Source organism: Balearica regulorum, chromosome 1, assembly GCF_011004875.1.
Source record: "Balearica regulorum gibbericeps isolate bBalReg1 chromosome 1, bBalReg1.pri, whole genome shotgun sequence".
In the NCBI taxonomy this organism is placed as follows: Eukaryota; Metazoa; Chordata; class Aves; order Gruiformes; family Gruidae; genus Balearica; species Balearica regulorum.
The window spans coordinates 15,864,784-15,886,836 of NC_046184.1; the positions used below are offsets into that span (position 1 = coordinate 15,864,784).

The window sequence follows — 22,053 nt, forward strand, 5'->3', positions numbered from 1 at the left end:
CTCTACTGGGTGTGTTACATTACTGAGTATTATTACCATGCCACACAATGCATTTTCTGTTCTGTAAATCTTGTGAAACATTATTGTACTTTGAATTAAGATTATATTTTTTTTTTAATTTCAGTGTGTGCAGAAGCTTACAATCCTGATGAGGAAGAGGATGACACAGAATCTAGGGTATTTAATGCTTTGAGTCAATACTTTTTCTTTTTTTTTTTTCACCTCTCAGGCATTACATTTAGGAAGAAAAATATAACCAGCATTGCCATTCCTTGCCAAAAGCATCTTTATTATAATATACTTCAATAATCTCTTGGGCTTTCATGTTAAAGGAGCGATTAAAAATTCTATGTAATAGTCCCCCATGTAGGATCTGATGTGAGTATTATTCTAAATTGCCACACCTTTGACACATGGACTGTTAAGGAAATTGTTGTGCAATTATATTTGCCCAGAGAGCACCTGCTCCTAAAAATACTTTTTTGGTGTCCTCATAATCTTGCAGTATTTCCTCAATATTGTAGTATTTTTCATAAGGCAGAAAAAAGGTAAATTATAAAATCGCTAAGATTTTTCAGATGTGCAATGCAATAACTAATGAACTATATTTATTTCTTTTACTTATGTCATCTTTTTAAAGGGATTTACTTAGCTTTTAATATGAAATAGCATAGGTATGACTTTAAGACAAGTTTAAATGTTTATATTCTACCTAATTTCTGGCTTGTAAAACTGCCAAAAAGGTTGTCCTGTAGTATCACAACTTTGAAACATAGCATACCTTTTTAAGCATATGAGTTGAATAAACAACCTGATTGATAATCACATTGATCAGATAGCGGTAATTTAGTACATCTCTGGCTCGCTCAGATAGTGTCAAGTCTGTTGTTTACTCTGTGAAACTTCTGATATAGATTTAACACGGGTGCTATTTCACAAAATATTATTTGGGAAATAGCCATGGCAAATGGCTAAATGTAACAGTGGTGCTTTTTATAAAAACATGCATGCTCCAAATATGGTTATAGTAGAGTACTGTGTATGTAGCAATAGTTGAGATAAAGGTATCCAGAAGGGCTTGCAGAAATGAACTGGATTCTATAAATGTAAAGATCTTGTTAGCTTAAATACAGCAGTTCTTCGTTTACTAATGCAATGGTGATATAAAGTTATCATTGCGTGTTTATTCAAATCCTGAAGGTTTTGAAATGAAAGTGTTATGAAACGTGGCCAAAATATTGTGGAAAATGCTTAGCTGAATTAGCTCAGTCCTGCAGCTAGTGCTGCTATATGGTAACCACTTCAAAGGTTTTTCTATTATATCCCTCAGATTATTCACCCTAAAACAGATGATCAAAGAAACAGACTGCAGGAGGCGTGCAAGGACATTCTTCTTTTTAAGAACCTAGATCCGGTAAGAAATTCTTTGTAATGAACAACATTTAGCAGTGCTGCTAAGAATCAGTTCTCTTGAACAGAAGTTTACAGATTTTACTTTTGTAAGCTCTTATGTATGCTTTCTTGAGCATTTCATAAACTCCAGAAATGCCATTTTTATAACTGATGCATCATGTATAGAGAGCCTTTTGTTCACCACCATGAATGATAGTCTTGAAGTACATTCATATGAATGTATACATTAACATGATTGTAAAGTATTGTATTTTCTTATTTCATTTTAAATCTTCTTGCTGTACATTTATGTATACAAACTCATCAGTTAATGGGAATGTTTAAGTTGTTTCTACTAGTTACTTTTTATCATCCAAAAGTGCGCTGAGTGCTCCATCAAAACCTAAATTTACCCCCCAAAGCCTACAGTTTAGCTGTAGATGTAATTGAACAAGCAAGTTATGAAATGGAGGGAAAGAGAAAGGCAATAGCGAGGTATTTACATTATTATTTCACTTAATACAGATACCATAAAAATGCTACAGATAATTTTCTTCTGTGCAGATAATTTCCTTCTATTGCCCATAAAAATAATTATGGGCTTTTAAGAAAGCTTAAATGCAGTGAATGAATAATCTGGATCAGACAAAGGTGATAATGCTACAAAAAAGCACAGGGTTGTTTAAGGAAAAAGGCAAGTGGATCAATCAAAACATGCATACTGAGGTTGGGATGACTCACAGCACACCAAATGCGCTCTCAAGAGAATTGATTCAGTGCTGTCAGGGGAGGGAGCATGGGGAAAGGGAAATAATTATGTAGAGTTCTAAGCATGAGAACAGAAAGTTTTAAATTTGATTCAAGAGGGAGCTAATGGAAAGACCAGCTTGCAGCTCGGTTTGGAAGTCAGGTGTTGTTACAGAGAATGCACGTTATTTCATGCTGCAGGTTTCCAGCTCCTGCTTTTGTCTGCACTAAGGCTGAGCCCTGACCCTGGGGACCTGTTCCCAGAGAGGCCTTGAGGAGCAGTGAGCCACCGACCCCCAGCTTTGCAGAACCCTGGAGTTAGAGCTGTAACAGAGCATCAAATGGCTCAACCTAAGTGCTAATGTGTGCATTCTTGGGACACTAGGGATCCTGACACAGAAGTTTTCCTAACTCCCTCCCTCATGCTGTCTGTTTAATGGGTAGTTTATTAGCTGTTCCACTATACTTGTTCAAGATAGTCACCCAAACATTTGCCCCTTCCATTCCTGAATTATTTTTCTGCATTTCAGGGATACAAAGTGACTTGTGGGCATCTGCTCTGGATGTGAAATTGCTTTATTATATATTTTCCTTATGGTTGCTGTGTCCTGGCTTCCATTTGCCTGGACCATGGTGACGTTAGCCTGTCAGTAGCATTCTGGCAGACCCCGCTTGGTTCTTCTCTGAGCACTTCTCTTTTATGAGCCCTGTGACCCAACAGATTATTGTGTGCTCCTAGAATCTGCTGTGATGTTAATTTTGAGCTACTGCTTTCCTGATTCTGGCTTTACACAGTTTCTTGGTAACATCTGCTTATAGTATCAATCCTCTGGATGAGATCTGCTTTCCCTTCCAGTGAGAACTAGATTTTCTGTCTAAATTGTCATCAGTTACTTGTCATTACTAATAGTTCCCACAATCTGTTCCAGGTGTTTAGCAGAAGACTTCTTAGCTGAGTCCTTCCCTTGTGGAGCTCTGCAGTCCAAAGCCTTGAAAACCACTCCTGGGATCTCCCAAGTCTTGTTTACCCCTCCTTTGCTCAGATTGTCCAGTGGATTAAGAACACTTTCTTCTGCTTTAAATCCTTCATAGGCAGCGTTCTGGAAAGTTGAATAAGATAATTTTTGTAAAGGAGTTTTTCATGATAGTAACTTTACTCATAAGAGGCATTGGAAAGCTACTGAGCTCTGAAGATAGGGAGGGTATTAAAATGTAGCCTTCTTCAGTCTGGCTTGCTCCTTCTGAGGAGCCAAGATCTGTAGTCCCCAGGGGACTTCTCCCACTCCTCCTTCTTGTTCTGCTTCTAGGCAGTGACTCAAGAGCTCTGCCACTGTAGTTGCAGTAATTTAAATGTTCCTCTCCCAGCTCTCTTCCTCACCTCTGCGTCTCCACCCTGCAGCACAAGCGCATGTGGTGCCAGCTGCTGCAGTTTGCTCTCTGGTGTATTAGCAAAAAAAATCTTTCATCTTGGAGAGAGAGAGAGATAGTATCTGTAGCTGCTAAAGCTAAAGTCTCAAACAAAAGTCAACCTGTGTATTGATAGCATCTCCCATTGTTTCATTTCTTGCATTGAACTTCAACCTCTTTCTGCTATAGTTCTGTGTGTGAAAAAACATTGTTTCAGAGGTCAGTGAGTTAGAGGGGAAGAGATAATGTAAAGTGCTTAATTTCTTTTCCCTGGTGGCCTTTTAGCAAGGTGTCAAACACCATTCCTAGATAGGAAATACAGTATAACAACAAACCCTACGGCACCATCAGAATTGTGTTCAGTAAATGAATGGAGTTCACATTTTCCTAAAACTTTATCCCACCCTAACACACTGTTTTAATTTGAATGGAAGGATAAGGTAAGGGTGTCATTAAAGCAGAAGGAGAAGTTGCAGTAGTTAGGAGGTGACTTACAGTACTGCTCAGCATTGTAATTGAAAAGTCTATCTGAACGAACAAGAGCCTTCACATAAAAGTGAAAAAGAGCAGAACCATAAGACAAAATGAGAGAGAAGAAAAAGATAACCTTCAGACTTTGGGACATCTTAAGACTTTCTAAACACACACAACACTGTCTTGAGCCTGCATTTATCTGATAGCAGTGTTCGAATATCAGATAGGTAAGCTTCATGAGAAGTATTTATAAATATCAATATTGCACATGTTGGCTCTGATTGAAAATACAGCATATATAGCATAAAGGAACACTAGCTCTGGTATAATTCCCTAAGCAGCGCTCTATATTTTAAAGGCCAACTCTTATGAAGTCCTTAAAGTCTGTGAAGTTACTTGAATTATCTTGAAACTTTCTTTAACTTTCTGGATTGCTAAGGAAGTGACTGGTCAGTTAATGTCAGTTCAGCAAGACATTCCTGAGTTAGCTCCCTTAAATAAAAAGCACTTAAAAAAAAAAAAAATCAGTATTTTAGCATTTTTTTCACCTTTCTGGTGGCTTAATCATGTCCCATCTGGTTGCTGTCACTCAATATCAGTTTTAGCTTGTACATAACAATATTGAAAAAATTACTAGAAGATATGGATTGAAACATGCATGTGCAAAAAGATGAGGGAAAGAGGTTTTTGCAGAGCTCTTTGGCTGCTTTTTAGAGGACCAGATTAGGAAAGTAGCAAGAGAAATTCCAGGAGCAGAGCTGTGTGAATGAATGAATTAAAAGAAAGAAGGGGGCATTCAGATGTTTGTTTTCCTCTCCCCACATTATTAATCTAACCCACGTTAGATTAACCCATTCCTCTTCTAAAGCACCTCTTCTGTTCTTCTTCCCAGAAAACATCTTTCTATTAGACCATAGTATTATTTATTGTTCTTCTTGATTTCCTGCCATCCATCGCCCAAAAACCTAGCATTACTTTTGTTCTCCCAGCATTGCCATAGTATTTCAGACTACTTGCTCTACATGCATGCACAAAACATGTTACCATGCCTCCTTTGTGCTCCACATGCTGGAGGTTACTGGCAGTGAAATAAGCAGCTGCATGCCCTCTTGCTCCTCCACTTGCACTTTGCATAAACCATCAAAGAGAAAATGAGGTGATGACTTTGGGCCATTACTGGGATGAGCCCCAAGTCGCTGTCTTTGGACTTTGTCTGTTCAGCCTAACAACTGTTTTATCACTGGGAGGAATAGCAGCAGCAGCAGCTCAACTACTGGCCAACACAGCCTTCTACACTTCCTATTTACAGTGCAATTCAGAGGAGTTACTCTTTTGAGTTTGGCTTTTAAGAGGAAACTTTGCTGAAGGTGATTAACAGGCTATTAGGTTTGTCTGTTCTGGGCTAGATATGACCCATAGGCCAGCAGTTGAAAAACCTGATGAACCTTTTGTCAGAGTAACAGGGTGGCTCAAGGGACTGGTACCATCAAAGATGTGCTGTACCCTTGCACTTAAAGTTTGAACTCTATTTTGCAAAAATCCACAAGCAGTGTTAGATCATCTATTCTGTTTCAGGGAAATTTTATTTTTGAGAGCTTTGCCCTGCTAATGCTTGTAGAAAATATTTCAAATAGGTCTTGATCCTTTTCTAAAAGGTAGTAAATTATATATATTCTTCACAAATATGCAAGAGCAATTTCTGGGCATATTGCCACTCATTCACCTGGGGAATTATTATAAGAGAGCACAAATATTGACTAATCAATTAAAATTTATTAACTTGAAGATGAAAGAAAGCATAATACAACCATGTTTTATGAATAGTGGACTCATACTTAAGGCCAAAGCATTCCTTGAAACTAACAGAAGAGTCTCATAATGCTTTTACACTCTTAAAAATTTTGGTGAAGAATTAAGACTGCAGATATCAGTGCAGTTAATGCAAATACATGTATGTAAGAGCCCAGAATGTCTGGACATGTTAATGCTTTCCTGGAGAGCACAAAACTCTTTGCAAAGTAATGGGTTCCCAAATAGAACTGCACTTAATCCTCTCTTCTTTTCCTAAGGCAAAATTAATGCTTACATCAGATCTAGCAAACAGGGATTCTCTCCACCTTGCCTATAATTAGTTATTGAAGATGTTCTGCAACAGAACTGCCCAATGTGAGGTGCTTTCAGCTTAAGAGTTTTGGAAACTATTTGCCACTCTGAATTATTTCTGCTCTTTTTAGCAAGCTGCTAAAAAGTCAGCCAATTTGCTCAGAGAGGCTACTTAAAAAATACAAAAAGTGTTACTGAGCCTGACTGATGGTCATGTGCAAGACATTTGAGAGGCAGAATACTAACAACATAAAACTATGTGGAGGAAGGTTAAGTTGAATTCTGAAGGAAAATATTAATACTCTGAAATATTGATTAGACATTGAAATATAAATTAGGTTCTTTAATAGTGAAGAAATAAATGCCTTTTGATTAGTTTACAAGTGGATATTACACAAGGGAGCTAAACATTTTAAATTGGATCAATAGTGCTGCTAACATTTATATCAGAATTTCAGGGGAGTAGATGTACATGGGTTTTTTCTGAAAAACAAATGCAGGAGAGCTCAAGACATGAATTCTGTAATTTACTGTTCCTCTACAAGGTCCTGACTTGTTGAAAGTTGAAAGAACTCCTTTTCTTCCCATGGTTTCCCTGGCTATGTTTTGCTGGGGTTTTTCCATCTGGTTTTTTTTTTGTTGGTTGTTTTTTCCCTTCCTATGCTGGTATTCCGTCATCTTCATTACCTTCTTAATGTCATGCTAAGCATTAATCTGTTGATATTTCCTGCTTCTCCAAGTGAGGACAAGTTGGCCAACAGGATGCTGTTTTAACTTGGGCTCATTTTAGTAAAATGGTTGTAGGAGTAAAGAATAAAGTGGTTTGTGAACTCAGTTTGGGGCAATAGAAGAACTGTGGATTTACTTTGTTCATATGACAGTCTTAAGGTTGCGTCTCAGAACATAATAATTTTTACAAATCATATGAGATAGGGAAGTCTTGTTACTACTATTGCGCTGAAGTGCAAGGCAGTCTAATGCCTGCTTCGGTTGTGCGGGATGTCTTGGATCTAAAAGGGAAATTAACTGAGATTTCCTGTCTCCCAGGGAGCACTCCAGCAGCACACTCCTCCTTCTTTTGGGGTAGTCCCAAAGCATATATGATCCTGACATACCATCCAATACTTCTGGGACTTACTGCATCCAGCTTACTAGTTGGAGTTTACCAGCTGCTGTCAAATGCCAGATGAAGATTGTCTCGGTTTGCTGTCAGAAGCCACATCATTTTACTTGTACAAATGTGCCTTCTGTATCCTGAATACTTTTTCCTAAATAGTAGGGAAGGAAATTTTTCAAAAGTTACTTTTAACGTTTGGCAGTGTCATGAGTCCCGGTGACAATTGTGTCCTACTTTCCATTTTATCTACAGTGCCTCCATTGATTCAGAATGGGTAGAAGGGGTAGCACTTTGTCAAACAGCAAACGTTTGTATCAGCAGTTTAAACATTGATGCTTCTTGGAAGCCCCGGTTTTTGAGTGGCTGAGTTTAGCAGGGAGAACTTTGTTCTTTTTCCTTTACAAAATAGCTCACAGTAGATTTATAAATTGATATTAAGAAGCCACGTACCTGTCACAGTGGTAGCAAATCACCTGGTAGTCTGGCAGTTAAAAGAGCAGTTGGCATTAGGGAAGGACATGTCATGGTCTATCAGCTCTCCTGAATGAATCAAAATCTGTCTTGCAAGGACATACAAGTGACTGGATTTTTAATCTGTGCGAAATGTTGACGTGGTTTAGGCCCAGCCGGCAGCTGAGCGCCACGGAAAAACAACGGCAAAGCCTCGAGGGTTGGGATAAGGGCAGTTTACTGGGACAGCAAGGGAGAGGGAAAACAATCAACAACAGTGCTGATAACAGATAGTAACAATGGGTGATAACAGAGAACAATTTACCGGACAACCTGACGCTCAGCCCATCCCGGAGCCACTCCGAGCCCGCCCTTGCCTGCCTAGCCCCCTTTTATGGTGAGCATGACGTCACATGGTATGCAATAGCCCCTGCCCAGCTTGGCTCACCTGTCCTGGCTCCTTGGGAAATTAACTCTATCCTTGCCAAAACCAGGACAAATGTATAATAAATACAATGCAGTTTTAATTCTATTTAATGTCCATTATCTAACTGAACATTTTTTTCCAAGGAATTGTCTTCAGATGCAATTGCCATGTTTGTTTTGTTGGCTTGAAAGAAATTGCATGCTATTTTCAAATAATGCAATATGCACCTGGAGGACGGTACTTCATGTGATACAAAGTATACGTTAGGAGAGCTGGGAGTGATTATTTGCAGTGTTTCACTTGTCCTGGCAAGAAGGATGGAATCAGACACTGTTCCAGGAGGATGTTCTTGGTAAACCAGTTATCATTCCTGTCTGGGGCTTTGTTCCTGTCAATCTCATGTCATGTCTTTTGTAACTGATGTAAACGCGCACACCATTTTGTACATTTCAGGTATGAAATAGCAATACATCAGGCTTGCACACACCTTACTTATGCATGGGTATCACCATAGGCCTAGATTCACAAAGAAACCTGGTATCTCAGTTTCACTTTATGCAAAGTACGGTATTTCCTAACTCATAACAGCAATTCATAAAACCTCTGCTTAGGTGCTATGATGTTCGTGGGCACCACAATAACTACCAGAGGTATGTTTTGACATTAAAGTTCTGCTTCTATGCTAGAGGTTCATGTGGCCACATCATAGTTGTAGTCTCTGATTCTGACTGATCTAAATATGCAAAAGAACTTTACTAGCAGAATTCAATTAAGTTGGTACAAAACCAGGGTAGGTACCATATTGGTCTAAGAAAGGGAAGAAAACAATTTTCTCCACTTTAGGTGATATGAGAGGATATATCATGCTGGCTGATGCTGGTAAGGGAGCTAATACGTCTTTGTACTTCTGCTTCCCAGCAGTTAAATCCACACTCGAAGGCAAGAGCAATTGAGACAGTAATGATGGCTGTAACTATGGCATGTTTATTCACTTGTCTAGTAAATTATTTTGTGCAATCATGTTCTGTCATTAAAGTCCAATTGTTAGAAAGACTTTTTTGAGAGAAATGCAGTAACTATACTTCAAAAAAAAATCTTTATGAAAAGAAAATCTTGATAGATGACTTTGGTTTGTATTGTGAATGTGTCTTTCAGAAAATCTAATTTCTCATTCAGCCTCCTTGCTTTTAAGGAAGTTAAAATATTTTCTCCATCACAAAAGATGGAGATCAAAGTGTGCTTTCATGGCAACAATGCAAGGTTCCCATAATTTTCTCAGAAATGTTCCTTTTTTGAAGCATTTACATGCTTCACAGTTTAAAGTGGAAAAAAAAAATCCATTGCATGTTTTAATCAGAGTATGTAAATAAACATTATAGAAACAATCGAATTTCAAATAATTTAAATATTAGTTTTGTTTCATTATATTTCTAGACTGCATTATCCTTAAGAAAAATAGGTGCTTTGTTATATTTGAAAAAAAATAATGTATTAAGATAATGAAATTTTAGCAGAATTCACAAATATTGCACAACATGCTTGGTTAATACTGCAGATTCTTTATAAATTTTATATCTGTTAAGAAGTTTATCATGTTTTTAAAGTATTCTTTAGAATGTTGATTACCAAATTGCCAGAGCATTACACATAGCAGATATACAAACACAGATATATAAAAAACCTTTTCCTGTTTTCATTTAATATGTGTGTTTTTTAAAGCTAGAACTGCTTTAAGGAAGAAAAACTTTCAGACTACACCGTTTTACAAAACACCAGAATTAATTCTGTGTATGACAACAGATCTACTTTTTAATTCTAAAATTACCCATCTTTATCTTTTCAAAATAACTGTGGAGGGTGCCAGTAAATTGAGCCTTAGTCTGGTAAAGAATCAAGAGGATTCACATAGCAAGCTAGGCAAGCAAGTTTTGTAATTCTCACTGTAAAAGCAAAAACTGTGTGCCTGGTTTGGTTATTGCAGTCTGCTCTATCTTAATTTTATATAGAAAGCTTTGGGAAAGGGACCAGTTGTCTTTAAGTTACTTGTAATTTATTTAGAAAGTTAAAATACATGTGCAATACTTCAGCAGATAATAGACAGCTCTCAAATGTATTAAATACCTTCACGTGTTTAAAACATTTTTTTTTAAAAGGGAATTTTATTTGTGAATTGTCCTCTGTCTAAAAAAGTTATAGCTTTACCTACCAGAAAAGTTGTGTTTTGGTGAGCTTGATTCAGAATTATGAGATTGAAAATGTTCTAACCTGAAATCTGAGATGAAGCACACTGCATAAAGATTATAACTGTTTGTATTATTCCTTCAGTACTGCAAATAACTAGCTTTTTAGTTCAATCTTTTTTCTAAGATGTCTTGGGAGTATTTTAATTTCCAAGGATCAGGGCCCTATAATACGTTTTTCTTGCATTGCTTGCATGTAGAGGATAACAAATGCCCTCTACCCTCCCATAGAGCATTCTTCATGTTCTTACTCGTTTTGAAATGGCAAGCCAGGGGCTGTCGAGGGGAGCCACTTGGCCAATTCAGATGTCAAGCAAGGGGAAGGGAATGGGTTTCTTCAAATGCTTTAGTCAACTAACTGATGTCAGTTTTGCAGATTCTGGAGGAGTTCCTTTTAGTTTACATAGGGAAAGCTGAAAAGACTGATGTAATAATACCTATTAAGCATGAAAGTTTTGAAAAGGCAACTCCTGTACCTAATTTTCAGTCTCTCCTAATGGCACACGCACACTTTTCTCTTTCTCTGGAATGAACTATAACCCTGATAGTAAAATGATCCTTCTTTTTGCAAATACATACCTGTCTAAAAAAGGTACTAGAGACATAGTTAAATGATTCCTTGCTGGCCTAGGTAGGCTGCATGATGTCTTACAGTATTTTACCATGATCAGTTGCACTGAGGATGGATGCTGCCATTCTGTTGTTCTTTGTGTCCACACACAATGAACTCTGTGAAGTAAAATTGTATTTAGCTTCCATTTTTAAAAAAGGCTTGGATAACATGGTACTGCTGATACTTTTGAAAGCTTTGAGTAAGTGAAGAAATACAACAGAATAAGGATGGAATTCATTCCACCTAATTTTATCTATCTAAAAGTTAAGTATCTAGCTGTGAGTTATAGTAGATCTCTCTATCAGCAGAGGAAGGAAAGGGGACTCTCTAGAGAATGATTCTAAGCTATCTAGTGTGGTTATCTGTGTCCACGGGCTGCAGAAGAACTCTAGAGGACTGGCTTAGGCTGCTCTTGTTTGGAAAAGCAAATGCCATCTTTCACTGGGTGGAAATGCGATGAATTAAATCATTGTAAAATGCGTGGGCATCTAAATCCACAGGCTTTTTTTTTACAGTGGTTTTCACTAGAACCTGCTTGTTCCAGCATGATACATATTTAATAAGTTTCAAAAAGTAGAAGATAATTTTGTGTTTATTGTCAGAATTTTAGGCATATTGCTAGATATGAAAATACAATTTGAATTATCGTTAATCCACAATGAACTGTGTTTGGGTTTTTTAAATGTGAATAGTTAAGTTTTAGCAGATTTACACCAAACAAGAAAAATTATGTAATTAGTGATTTGATTTTGTTATTAGACAGTCATAATTCAGATGATGACATTTTGTTAGTCTGTTAACATTTCTCTCTCAACATTTGTATTCCATTCAAATTAACAAAGTAGTTTTATAGCTGTGAGTAAATTCCTACTTCCCAATGAGTCCTTCAACCAAAACACTGCAGACCTTTCCATCTATCCCACCATTGTGCAGGCACTGTATAACTTAGATTTTCAAAATAATTTACAATCATTTTGAAACTTAAAATTCTGTAAAATAGTTCTAAAGACAAAACCAGGTGAATGTATTTTTGGCAATAAAGGATACAGTTTTTTTCTTTTAACTCTATAAAGTTACGCAATTGTGAAGGGTGAAATTCTATCTTTGGATGCTCATGAGCAATTTATATTGCAGGCAAGATCTATGTTTTCATTGGCAGGGACAAGAAGGGAAGCTGGGCTCTGAACACTGGAAGAGGAAAAAGCTAACACTTAATACTACATAAAAACTGTCTTTCTGATTGATCCACACATTTCTGTAGCATTAATATTTTCCATCCGTGAGCAGATTTTATCTGCATATTTGGGAGGCTGAACAGTTTGTTAATTTGAAGAGTAAAATTTTAAAAGCAGATGATAATTTCTTCTGGGTTTTGTCTGTGTTCTTTTAAATAGGAACAGATGTCTCAGGTGTTAGATGCAATGTTTGAAAAGCTGGTTGAAGGAGGGGAACACGTCATTGATCAAGGGGACGACGGTGACAACTTCTACGTCATTGATAGGTGAATCGCTGTGTCTTATTATAGCACAATGTATTACGCAAATGTCCCTTGAGAAAAATTTATTTCTCAATGAACTTGTATTTGATTCTTACATACGTTTGCACAGAAAGAAAAAAGAACACACATGAACCAGTACAGCTCACTCTGAGCTACGGAGAGCAGTTTTTGAAAGGAGGCAGATTTTTCAGATGGAAATATGTCCCTGTCTTCTTCATGTATTGCTAGATCCCAAAGGCTGGGGGTTTTTTACATGGAAAGAGATCTGACACAAAACACAGTGGGAAAAGTTGTACAGCTCAATATTTGAAATCTTACTGGATTTCAGTACTATCTGTGGACTTTCTCATTTACGTGAATATTATAAGAGCTTGAGCAGCTAAGCCACTACTCTTCGTTTGCAGATTTGTACTGGAAAAAGCAGGTAGCTAAATAAAACCCTAGATATCGGTTACTGTTGAGACCAGTGAGTTAGAAAGAGCATTTACCTTGGCATCCTTTGCTAGTCTGTTGGTACAGGCTCCGGCCAGGCTGTTCCAAAACACCTTTTCTTATTTTCTACTTTTAGTTTGAAGCTAACACAGTGATTTCTGAGAGTTTTTGAAAGACATGCTATGCTAGAACTCTAAAAGAAATGCAAATGATTTTGGTCAGTGTTGATCGGATCGTCGTAGAAGCGTGTCAGGATTTTTCCCTGAAGAGTCAATGTTTTTCAACTTTGTAAGGTTACGGTTTGTCATCTCATATCCAAAAAGCTGCAGAGACTTCACAGTACTCTGTCAGCCTTGCAGTTAGGTGCAGTGAATCACCTGCGAGTCCCTTATCAAAGAAATCACTGTACAGATATTTGCATGACATTCATATGATTTATCAACATGTACCATACAAATATTCAGCACTAAACAAAATGATGGCTCAGCATCAGTCAGGATGGCTGTGTCATGTTTTACAAGATACCAGGTTTTACTACTTTCCCAAAACAAAACAAAACAAGTTATTAATTTAATGATGGGGAAAAGAAATCCACATTATATTAGATAAATACATGATCTTTTTATCTCATAATATTATGTTGCTTTTCATATACTTTCATTCTTTTTCCTGCATCTCCTCTAATTATTACATTATAAATTACTAATTTAAAATATTTTAAATGTTAAATTAAATTGTGTTTTTTTAATTAAGAAACAGATACTAAGTTTGATCTTAATTTTTAATACAGTTCTGGTGATCAATAGATCACTGTAAATCCAGTCTATCTTTGAACTGATGACTTAATGTGAAAACTCATAACCCTGTCCTTCCCTTTGAAAAGGAACTTCTTTTGTTATTTATGGAAGTGATTGAGATGTCTGTGCAAGGTATTTAATGTCATTTAAATAAGCAAAAGTGTATTTCAAATGCTGTATCTTTGGAATTCATGGTATGAAAAAATCTAGTGAGAGGCTGCTTAGCAAAGAACAGGACTAGAGTCTACTCACTGCATTTATATATTTTATTAACAGGGGTACATATGATATTTATGTAAAGTGCGATGGTGTTGGGAGGTGTGTTGGAACCTACGATAACCGAGGAAGTTTTGGTGAGTTGGCCTTAATGTACAATACACCCAGAGCAGCTACAATTATAGCTACCTCTCCTGGTGCCATCTGGGGTTTGGTAAGTGAAAGACTTATTTTAATATATTATTCCTTTATTTAAAATATTGTATATAAATTGCATTGATATGTTTTATCAGCATAAAAAAATAATTTTCGTTTCAGAAAGTTTAATTTTAAAACTTCTGCGAACTCCTGACACAATACTGTCTTTTTCCACATTTGCAGGAGCAAACCTGAGGCTTAAGAAAACACTGAGTTTTAAAAAAAATCATTTTGTTTTATTCTATTTTAATGATAATTTCCCAGATTGCAAACCACTTGGCAATTGCTTAGACACATATATAAAATGTTTTTCCACACTTTGATAAGAAATGCTTTTGGTTCCAGAGTAAAATTCAAATATGAGGTTATTTACCAGTCTTATACTGTCTGGATCCTTGACAACAGTAATAGAACTTACCAAAAAGAGTAAAACTGGCATAGCCATCTTCTTCAAGATGGGCATATCAATCTAATGGGTGATCCTAAGATAACATTTTCCAAATGAAGCAAAACACATGTTTTTTCACCAGCTTAATCCATGTGACTTTTGGGATGCTGGCAGAGTTTAGGAAACTATAAGAATGGCTTTAAATTGGATTGGGTTATATTGGCCAGCAAGTTCTACCTGTAGCAGTGAAGGCTTGCAAAGCATTTCACCTCTGTCTGTCACCAGGACATGAAGTTAAGAGAAGAAAACAACATACGTGTAGTTTTTCTATCTGCTTCACTTGGATTGTCAAATACGAAGGAATGTGCAGTTGGCTGTTCAGGGCAGCAATGAATCTTGTTCTGCTGAAATAGCAGAAAGTGGACTCTGACCTAAGACCCAGAGCCGTGTATTTTAGTTTTGTTTGTATAAAAATATAAAAACCTCTCTGAGTACATATCAGTATGAATCAGACCTCAGGATAATGAATAAACTTTGTAATTAAATATTTAAATGAGGATTTCTTAAGTTACCCATTCGGTGTTCATTGTGTAGCCAACCTGATTAAGGTAAACTCTCCACGTATTCCCTGCCAAAGGGCAGAGAAGCTTTTTACAACATGAGTCAGATCAGGAGATCTACGTTAGGAGGTCTTGACTGACCCCTAGAGGAATCTTTCTCAACTGACTGTATGGGGAGATTAGCTAGCTAGTTTGATGACTGCATCGAGTAAAATTGGGTAATTTGAACAGATTCAGCCATTTCTAAAGTATTTTCTACCACACATGTATTTTCTGTTAATAAACTCTCTTTTTTGCTTTGTGTTTACAGGACAGGGTAACATTCCGAAGAATCATTGTAAAAAATAATGCCAAAAAGAGAAGAATGTATGAAAATTTTATTGAGTCGTTGCCATTCCTTAAATCTTTAGAAGTAAGATTTCTATTGCATTATTTTAATGGCTGTATCAGAGATACCTGATAAGATTCTGCTTTTGCAGAGTTTACATTTGGAATTAAAATTTTTATCAACAGAATTTTTGAGAAAGAGCATATTTTTGATATTTCTAAATTTTCAGGATAAAGAACTGTTGTTAATACTGTATTTTAAAAAAAAAACAACTAATTTTTTTACCTTTATCTCCATTTTCTTGAGCTTGATTTTACTAGATATTAGCCAATAAAATTAAATAATGACTTAAGGAATTTCAAAATACTTTCATTTAACAGCTATATTTTTAATTGCATGCTTTTCTAAAAATAATTTTTTAAGACTTGGGATATACAGACTTCTTACAAAAATGGAAGCTCTGTCAAAACATCTAGCTGTTAAGTTTATAGTATACCCTCTGAAACATTATTCAGTATTTCTTTCTTTTTTTAAATAATTGTGAAAACAGGAAAATAAAGATACACTGTTCTGTGCAAAGATTCATGAAAAGGCTTTCTAAAATTGAAATGTTAACCAAATATTTCTTACACTTTCTTTTTTAAATGAAGGTATCTGAGCGTCTAAAAGTGGTTGATGTGATTGGCACCAAAGTGTACAAAGATGGAGAACAAATCATTGCTCAGGTACAGTTTATTTCTAGTTTTAGTTTTTCTTTTCCAATAGGTAACGATTATCATGTTATCTATACACAATACATACTTTTAAACTATGTTTTCTTTGTCAACAAAACCAAACCAATTAATCTTGCATCTAAAAGCGGTGATTATTTTGTTTTGGAAGCTAATTTTCACTTACAGTAGTTTGAAAAACATCCCTCTTTGTTGATATGAATAAAGGAGTCAACATTTTTAGTATACTTAGAAATTCAAACTATATAAAAGAATGATGGCTTGCAATAAGGAGCACTGAAAACTTACCTTGTTTTTGTTGTTAAAATATGATAATCTTTTGACAAAGAAAGCAGAAGTAAACTATTCAGGGTAGGCAACTGAGATTGTCTTGCCCCAAAATAATTCTTGGATATCAGATAGCCTTTGGAGGCTTTTTATCCTGGAACCTCTGTAAGGGAAATAATTTGGAAGGAATACAAAGGTGGAGAAACAGGAGGAAGGATCCTAAAATCTTACATAACATTGTTTTTCTCTGCTTTTTGTATAAGGCACAGTCAGCTATGTCTTTACATTAAAAGGCCTTGCTGTCAGTTCTGTATAGATGTTTTGATTATTATGTGCCTTGAGTATGGTTTTCGCACTAAAAGTGATTTCTTTTGCAACAGGTATCAAAAAGATGAGCTTCAAGGCATTGCCTGCAAATATTTTAGTGTTACCATGAAACTAAAAAGGAAATTTCACGTTTTCTTTACTCACTTTCATTTTTTTCAACTACAGGGTGACTTGGCTGATTCTTTCTTCATTGTGGAATCTGGAGAAGTAAGGATTATAATGACAAGGAAGGTAAACATCCCTAAACCAAAGAATTATTTTTTTAAAAAAATCCTGATGTATTGTAAGTGTTAAACAGTAATGCTACCATTGTTGCTAATTTTGCTTATACAATCCTGAGTTCAGCAAATGTCTCTCTCATTCCCTCTCTTCCTTTCTGTTTCTTTTTTACCTGATATTTCAGGGTAAACAAGATGTAGAAGAGAATGGAGCAGTTGAAATAGCTCGATGCTCAAGAGGACAATATTTCGGAGAACTCGCTCTTGTAACTAACAAACCACGAGCTGCTTCTGCATTTGCTCTTGGCACTGTCAAATGTTTAGGTATTGTTCAATAATATTTTGTATCTAATATAAAATGATACATAATCTATATGGTTGTTTTTATTGTAAACTCCGTCTTTCTCCAGAATATAAGATTTAAGTACATTTACCCAAATAAGACTAAGTACATCATCTATTACTGTGCGTTCTGATTTACATTATTTATCTGCAAAAATTATTCATAATTAATAACTGGTATTAAATACAAATTCTCTAGTGTTTCTCTGATTTCATGTAAGTAAGAATTGTTTCAGTACAGAGAGTATTGCTGCAAACCATGTATAGCTATCAGATAAATGTCTAATACTCTGCAGAAAGGTAAAGTATTTCTTTTCTCAGTAGACTGACTCTCATCCATGAAATAACTGTGATAAAAATCCTGTCCTGTTTTATCACTGTAACTTAAGCATTAACAAATTCTCTGCCTTCACCAACTGATGATTTAATCATTCAGTCACACTGTAGCCTCAGGCACAGGAAAAGCAAAGACCATAGGAGTTGTGCTCATAGACAACCCTTTGCATCCATTGCTTTTCATGGTCTAATGTTTAGCTCCTAAATATTTGTATCTAATTATGGGAAAACTGTAAACTGCAAAGACAGATTTGGCATTCTTGAATGACAGTTTGATTACCAAGCCAGTAACCAAAAAGTTTCTCGCTTATAAAGGTATTATTTTTTTAAAATCCTTATCTCTAAACACACAGGAGGCAATAAAGATCAAAGATGATAGAGAGGAAAGAATAATAGGCAGTGGTGAGGAAGAGTGTCATTACCCAGTACAGGTGAGTTGCTAAGATCTCTGGCACTTCCCAAACAGCAGAGATCTTGAACTTTTCTCAGGAGCCAAGAGACTACAGGCCACCAGGTTGGAAGGTGTTTGAAGTATGAAGTTTCCTCCCTGGCCTATTGGTTAGAACTATAGAAGATAATAATATGTGATCAGGTAAACAAAATATTCTGATTGGCTACGCATTGAATTACTGTCACCAACTTTTCCTACGTTTGCTGGGAAATAAGTGTCTATTACAGTTTTTGCTGTGGGTGGAAGCAAGTAAAAATAACAAGGAAATATGCTAAGTGAGACCCCAAATACAGCCAACATCATCAGCAAAGGACGTGGGTTTTTTTGAAATCTTAAGAAACTGTTCTGTGGAGGAATCCAGGCCCCTCCAGACTTCTTCAGCAGCTCCTGGGTAACATAAATCTTAATATGAAAATATTTTCAAAATAAGAAATGCAGCAAATTCTAAGTTTAGTTTTGAAGGTTCAAGACAGCAGTGTGTTGGTTGGTCGGTCTCAGTTTTGCTATGGTAAGTGGTTGTCCTCTGTACAAAGAAAGTATATGCCTCAGTAGTATCTGTCCTGTTATCATTTAAAATTTTACATTAGAATGTCATAAACACCGAGATGAACATATTATATTCTTTCTCTTTCTCTCTCTTTTTATCTTAGTTATGGATGTGCAGGCATTTGAAAGGCTTTTGGGACCTTGTATGGAAATTCTGAAAAGGAACATTGCAAACTACGAAGAGCAGCTAGTTGCTCTGTTTGGAACAAACATGGACATTGCCGATCCCAGTGCATGAACTAAACATTGGAGCAACAAGATCTGTTATGAGAATATAGCACAGTAGTGGTTAGTCCACTGAGCAATTGTCTCTCTTCCTATAGATGCCAAGCATTTTCTGTGATTTTAAGAGTGGGTTTGGGGGTATTTTTTGGACTTGTAACAGTGGAAATACTAGTAAATAGGAATTTAATAAATTGTGGGCTTGATTTTTGAAAGTGCTTAGCATTGATGGTTCCATCTGGCATTGAGACGGCCCATAGTAGCACAGCACCTTTGAAAATCAAGTCATTTAATACAGCATTTCCTTAAAGAGTAGATTTCAAAAAACCCACCTGCCATGAACTTGTTAAACCAGCTTCTGTTCTTCAAAAAGGTTACAACTTTTCTGGAAAGACTGTTAGTTTGAATGTGATATGTTGAAAGTATTAGTGCACACAAAGTGTTTATATGTATTAATACAGAAGATATAAAGTAGATATTACTTTCTGACTATTACAGTTGTCATGATTTTATGTTGCATTTATCACAGATGTAGTGAATCACAAGACTAATCGTAAGATAAAGCATGACAATGCATTTTGTGTAACGCTCATGACCCAAACCTGATTTTTAACATTTTGTAATTTGTTTTAAAGTCCTCTTTGTTTAATATGTCATGTTTCAGCACGACATTGTAATATCTTATGCAATTTAGAGGACTTGTATATTTTTGCAATAAACTGCATTTTTTATTAGTTACATGTATTCTGTACAGTCCAGAGTGAGAACAGCTGACAAATTAACCTTAATGCTTTAAAAGCAAAGGCATTGGTCATTGTCATGTTCTACCTAATCATACATAACCTATATTGTTTTCCTTCTCCCTTGTTTTATATTTATGCATTTTGTCTTCTCTACCTATGCTTGTTCTGTAGTTAATTTTTTTTTTAGATCTCACCTTTTTTATCTGTTAAATCTTTTACCTATTTCAAATTAAATGATCTCTGTATATCTCTCTTCTTGCAGTCTTATCTTAGTTATCAAAGACCAGATTCAATTACTGAAGTGATTGATGTTGAAAGCCATGCTAAACTAAGCTTGTCCTTGAAAAATCTTTTTCAGGAAGTACAAACATATTTTTAATTTGAAAGATCAATACTTCAAAAGCTTTGCACAAGTCTGGAAAGTATGTCATTGTTAAAGCTAATGTGTCCTGCTTTCAAAAACCTGTAGGTCATCATAAAATAACATCTTTTTAGCCATAACAGCATGGAATACCTTCTGAGACTGAGGAGAGAGAATATCATCTTAATTAGGAGCACAGGGCTCATTGCTTACCAGGGTCTGTGACTAGAAATTTCAGGCACAGTCCAATTTTAATACCACTTACTGACCTATCTGTTGATGGACATGGAAAGCTAGTGCTCATAAGGGCAATTGGCAGTACTTCTGCCAAGAATTGTAGGAAGGCTGCTTGTGCCCTGTTTCCAACACCTGAATTATAACATCTTTCCTTCTTAGATAATGACTTTTCTAATGCCATATATTTGTGTATGTTGATGTAATTATTATCCTATAGTTAGTGATATGTTCTGACAATTTATATAATCATACCTGCATATGAAATTATGATTATATAATATGATAATATATAATTTATATCATACAGTATGGTATAAATTATAAGTCAGATTCCTAACAAAATACAATCTGAGCAAAATTTACAAATGTCCTTTTTTTTTTAACCTAGAAACTTGGTATGAATAATTGCACATATGATAACTTGCCTTTGTACTTTTGATTTACGGAAAAAAGAGAAGCCTGTTATACTAGAAGGAAATATCAGGTAACCAAAATCTACACTCCTGTCATTCTGTATGCTTAATCTCTAAAAGCTACCTGTATTTTGCACTAGCTTGATGTGATTAAGAAAAATGCTAGAAATTACTTGTATGGCAGTAAACTACAATCAAGGCCATAAATGCCAGTCACGATATTTTCAATATTGTTGGTTATATTTAAAGTTTCCTTACAATAAACAACACTTTTATATATAAAAATCTATGTTTATTGATATTGTTGTGTTTAAATTCTATTATCATAAAGTTACAAGTTACCTATTTATATTCATTTATTAAAACATCCATAATTCTTAACACTTTCATGTTGATTTTCATAAGTGATGTTATGTGGATGCTCTGTCTACGCAGAATAGATGATTTGTGTGTGGTAATTGTCATAGATACTTTGTATTTGATGATTTGCGTGTAGTTTTTAGCTGGGAAAAAGCTGTGGAGTGACAAATTTAAGATAATGAGAGACTTTGGATTTTCTGGATCCCGATTGCAGCAGTTTTATTGTGTTGCTCGTGGGGACTGGGTGATTTCTGGAATTGTCTTTGTTGGCAAATTCAGAGGGGGTTAACCAACAGTAATAAATTGTCGGTTTTAAGTTTATCCAAATCATTATATCCTTCATCAGTCAGCACTTGGGATTTCTCCTGAATCTATTGATATGTACGCTTCAAACATGCCAGTCTTCATGTCATAAACATGGCAAGTGTTCAACCTAAGAAGGAAGTCATACCAAGTAACTGATTTTTAATGACTTTTCAAAAAAAGGTAGATAGTTCTGATAATTTTAAACAATACTATGTCATGTTTACCTTATGAGACTGTGTTCATACTTAGATTACCTGATGCTTCTGTTATTAAAGATTTTTATTGTCCTTGTTTGTAGTCAGGTTGCTAATGGAATGGGACTTTGGCAATTATGTGGCACATACATGTTCGTTTTTACCTCCTCTGTCCCCAACCTCACCGGCAATTTATAATTCTGCAGATGATTTAAATGAATTTGACAGACAGCTAAGTTCTAAAGAGGGGGGAAAAAAAAGCTCCAATGAGTTTGTTGAAAATATGCTCCACTGGGTGAGGAGAGAAAAGCCTGAGAGAAATCCTGTACAGGAGAGGCTTTCCTGGGATCACATGTTACTAAGCAAAAGAGAATCCACATGGCAGCAAATATTTACAAATGACTTAACCATGGGGAAAAAAAAAATCAGTCACAGCCCTCAGTCCATCACAAGATACAAACCCTGAGGAAAGCAATCTTCCTTGGTCCTAGTGCTGATGCTGTCACCTTTTAAACATAATTTGTGTTTCATGAGATTTCATTCAAGTTCATCTGGAAGAAACGCTTCTGAAATCGTTCCCTTCTGGATCTCCTGTTTGAGGTCCAGAAGTGA

The 22,053-nt window shown here is 35.8% G+C and overlaps 1 protein-coding gene across 2 annotated transcripts in view; it reads left to right on the top strand.

Moving 5' to 3' along the window:
* PRKAR2B (protein kinase cAMP-dependent type II regulatory subunit beta) overlaps positions 1-21,262 on the top strand; it is a 90,178-nt gene extending 68,916 nt beyond the window's left edge. For both annotated transcript variants that reach the window (XM_075741776.1, XM_075741784.1), the window contains exons 3-11: positions 125-177; positions 1,331-1,414; positions 12,365-12,471; positions 13,974-14,127; positions 15,370-15,471; positions 16,038-16,112; positions 16,878-16,943; positions 17,116-17,254; positions 18,710-21,262. In XM_075741776.1, coding sequence (XP_075597891.1) covers positions 125-177; positions 1,331-1,414; positions 12,365-12,471; positions 13,974-14,127; positions 15,370-15,471; positions 16,038-16,112; positions 16,878-16,943; positions 17,116-17,254; positions 18,710-18,843 — 914 coding nt within the window. In that variant the 3' untranslated portion in view covers positions 18,844-21,262. The remainder of the gene's footprint in view (positions 1-124; positions 178-1,330; positions 1,415-12,364; positions 12,472-13,973; positions 14,128-15,369; positions 15,472-16,037; positions 16,113-16,877; positions 16,944-17,115; positions 17,255-18,709) is intronic.
* The last annotated feature ends 791 nt before the right edge of the window (positions 21,263-22,053 follow it).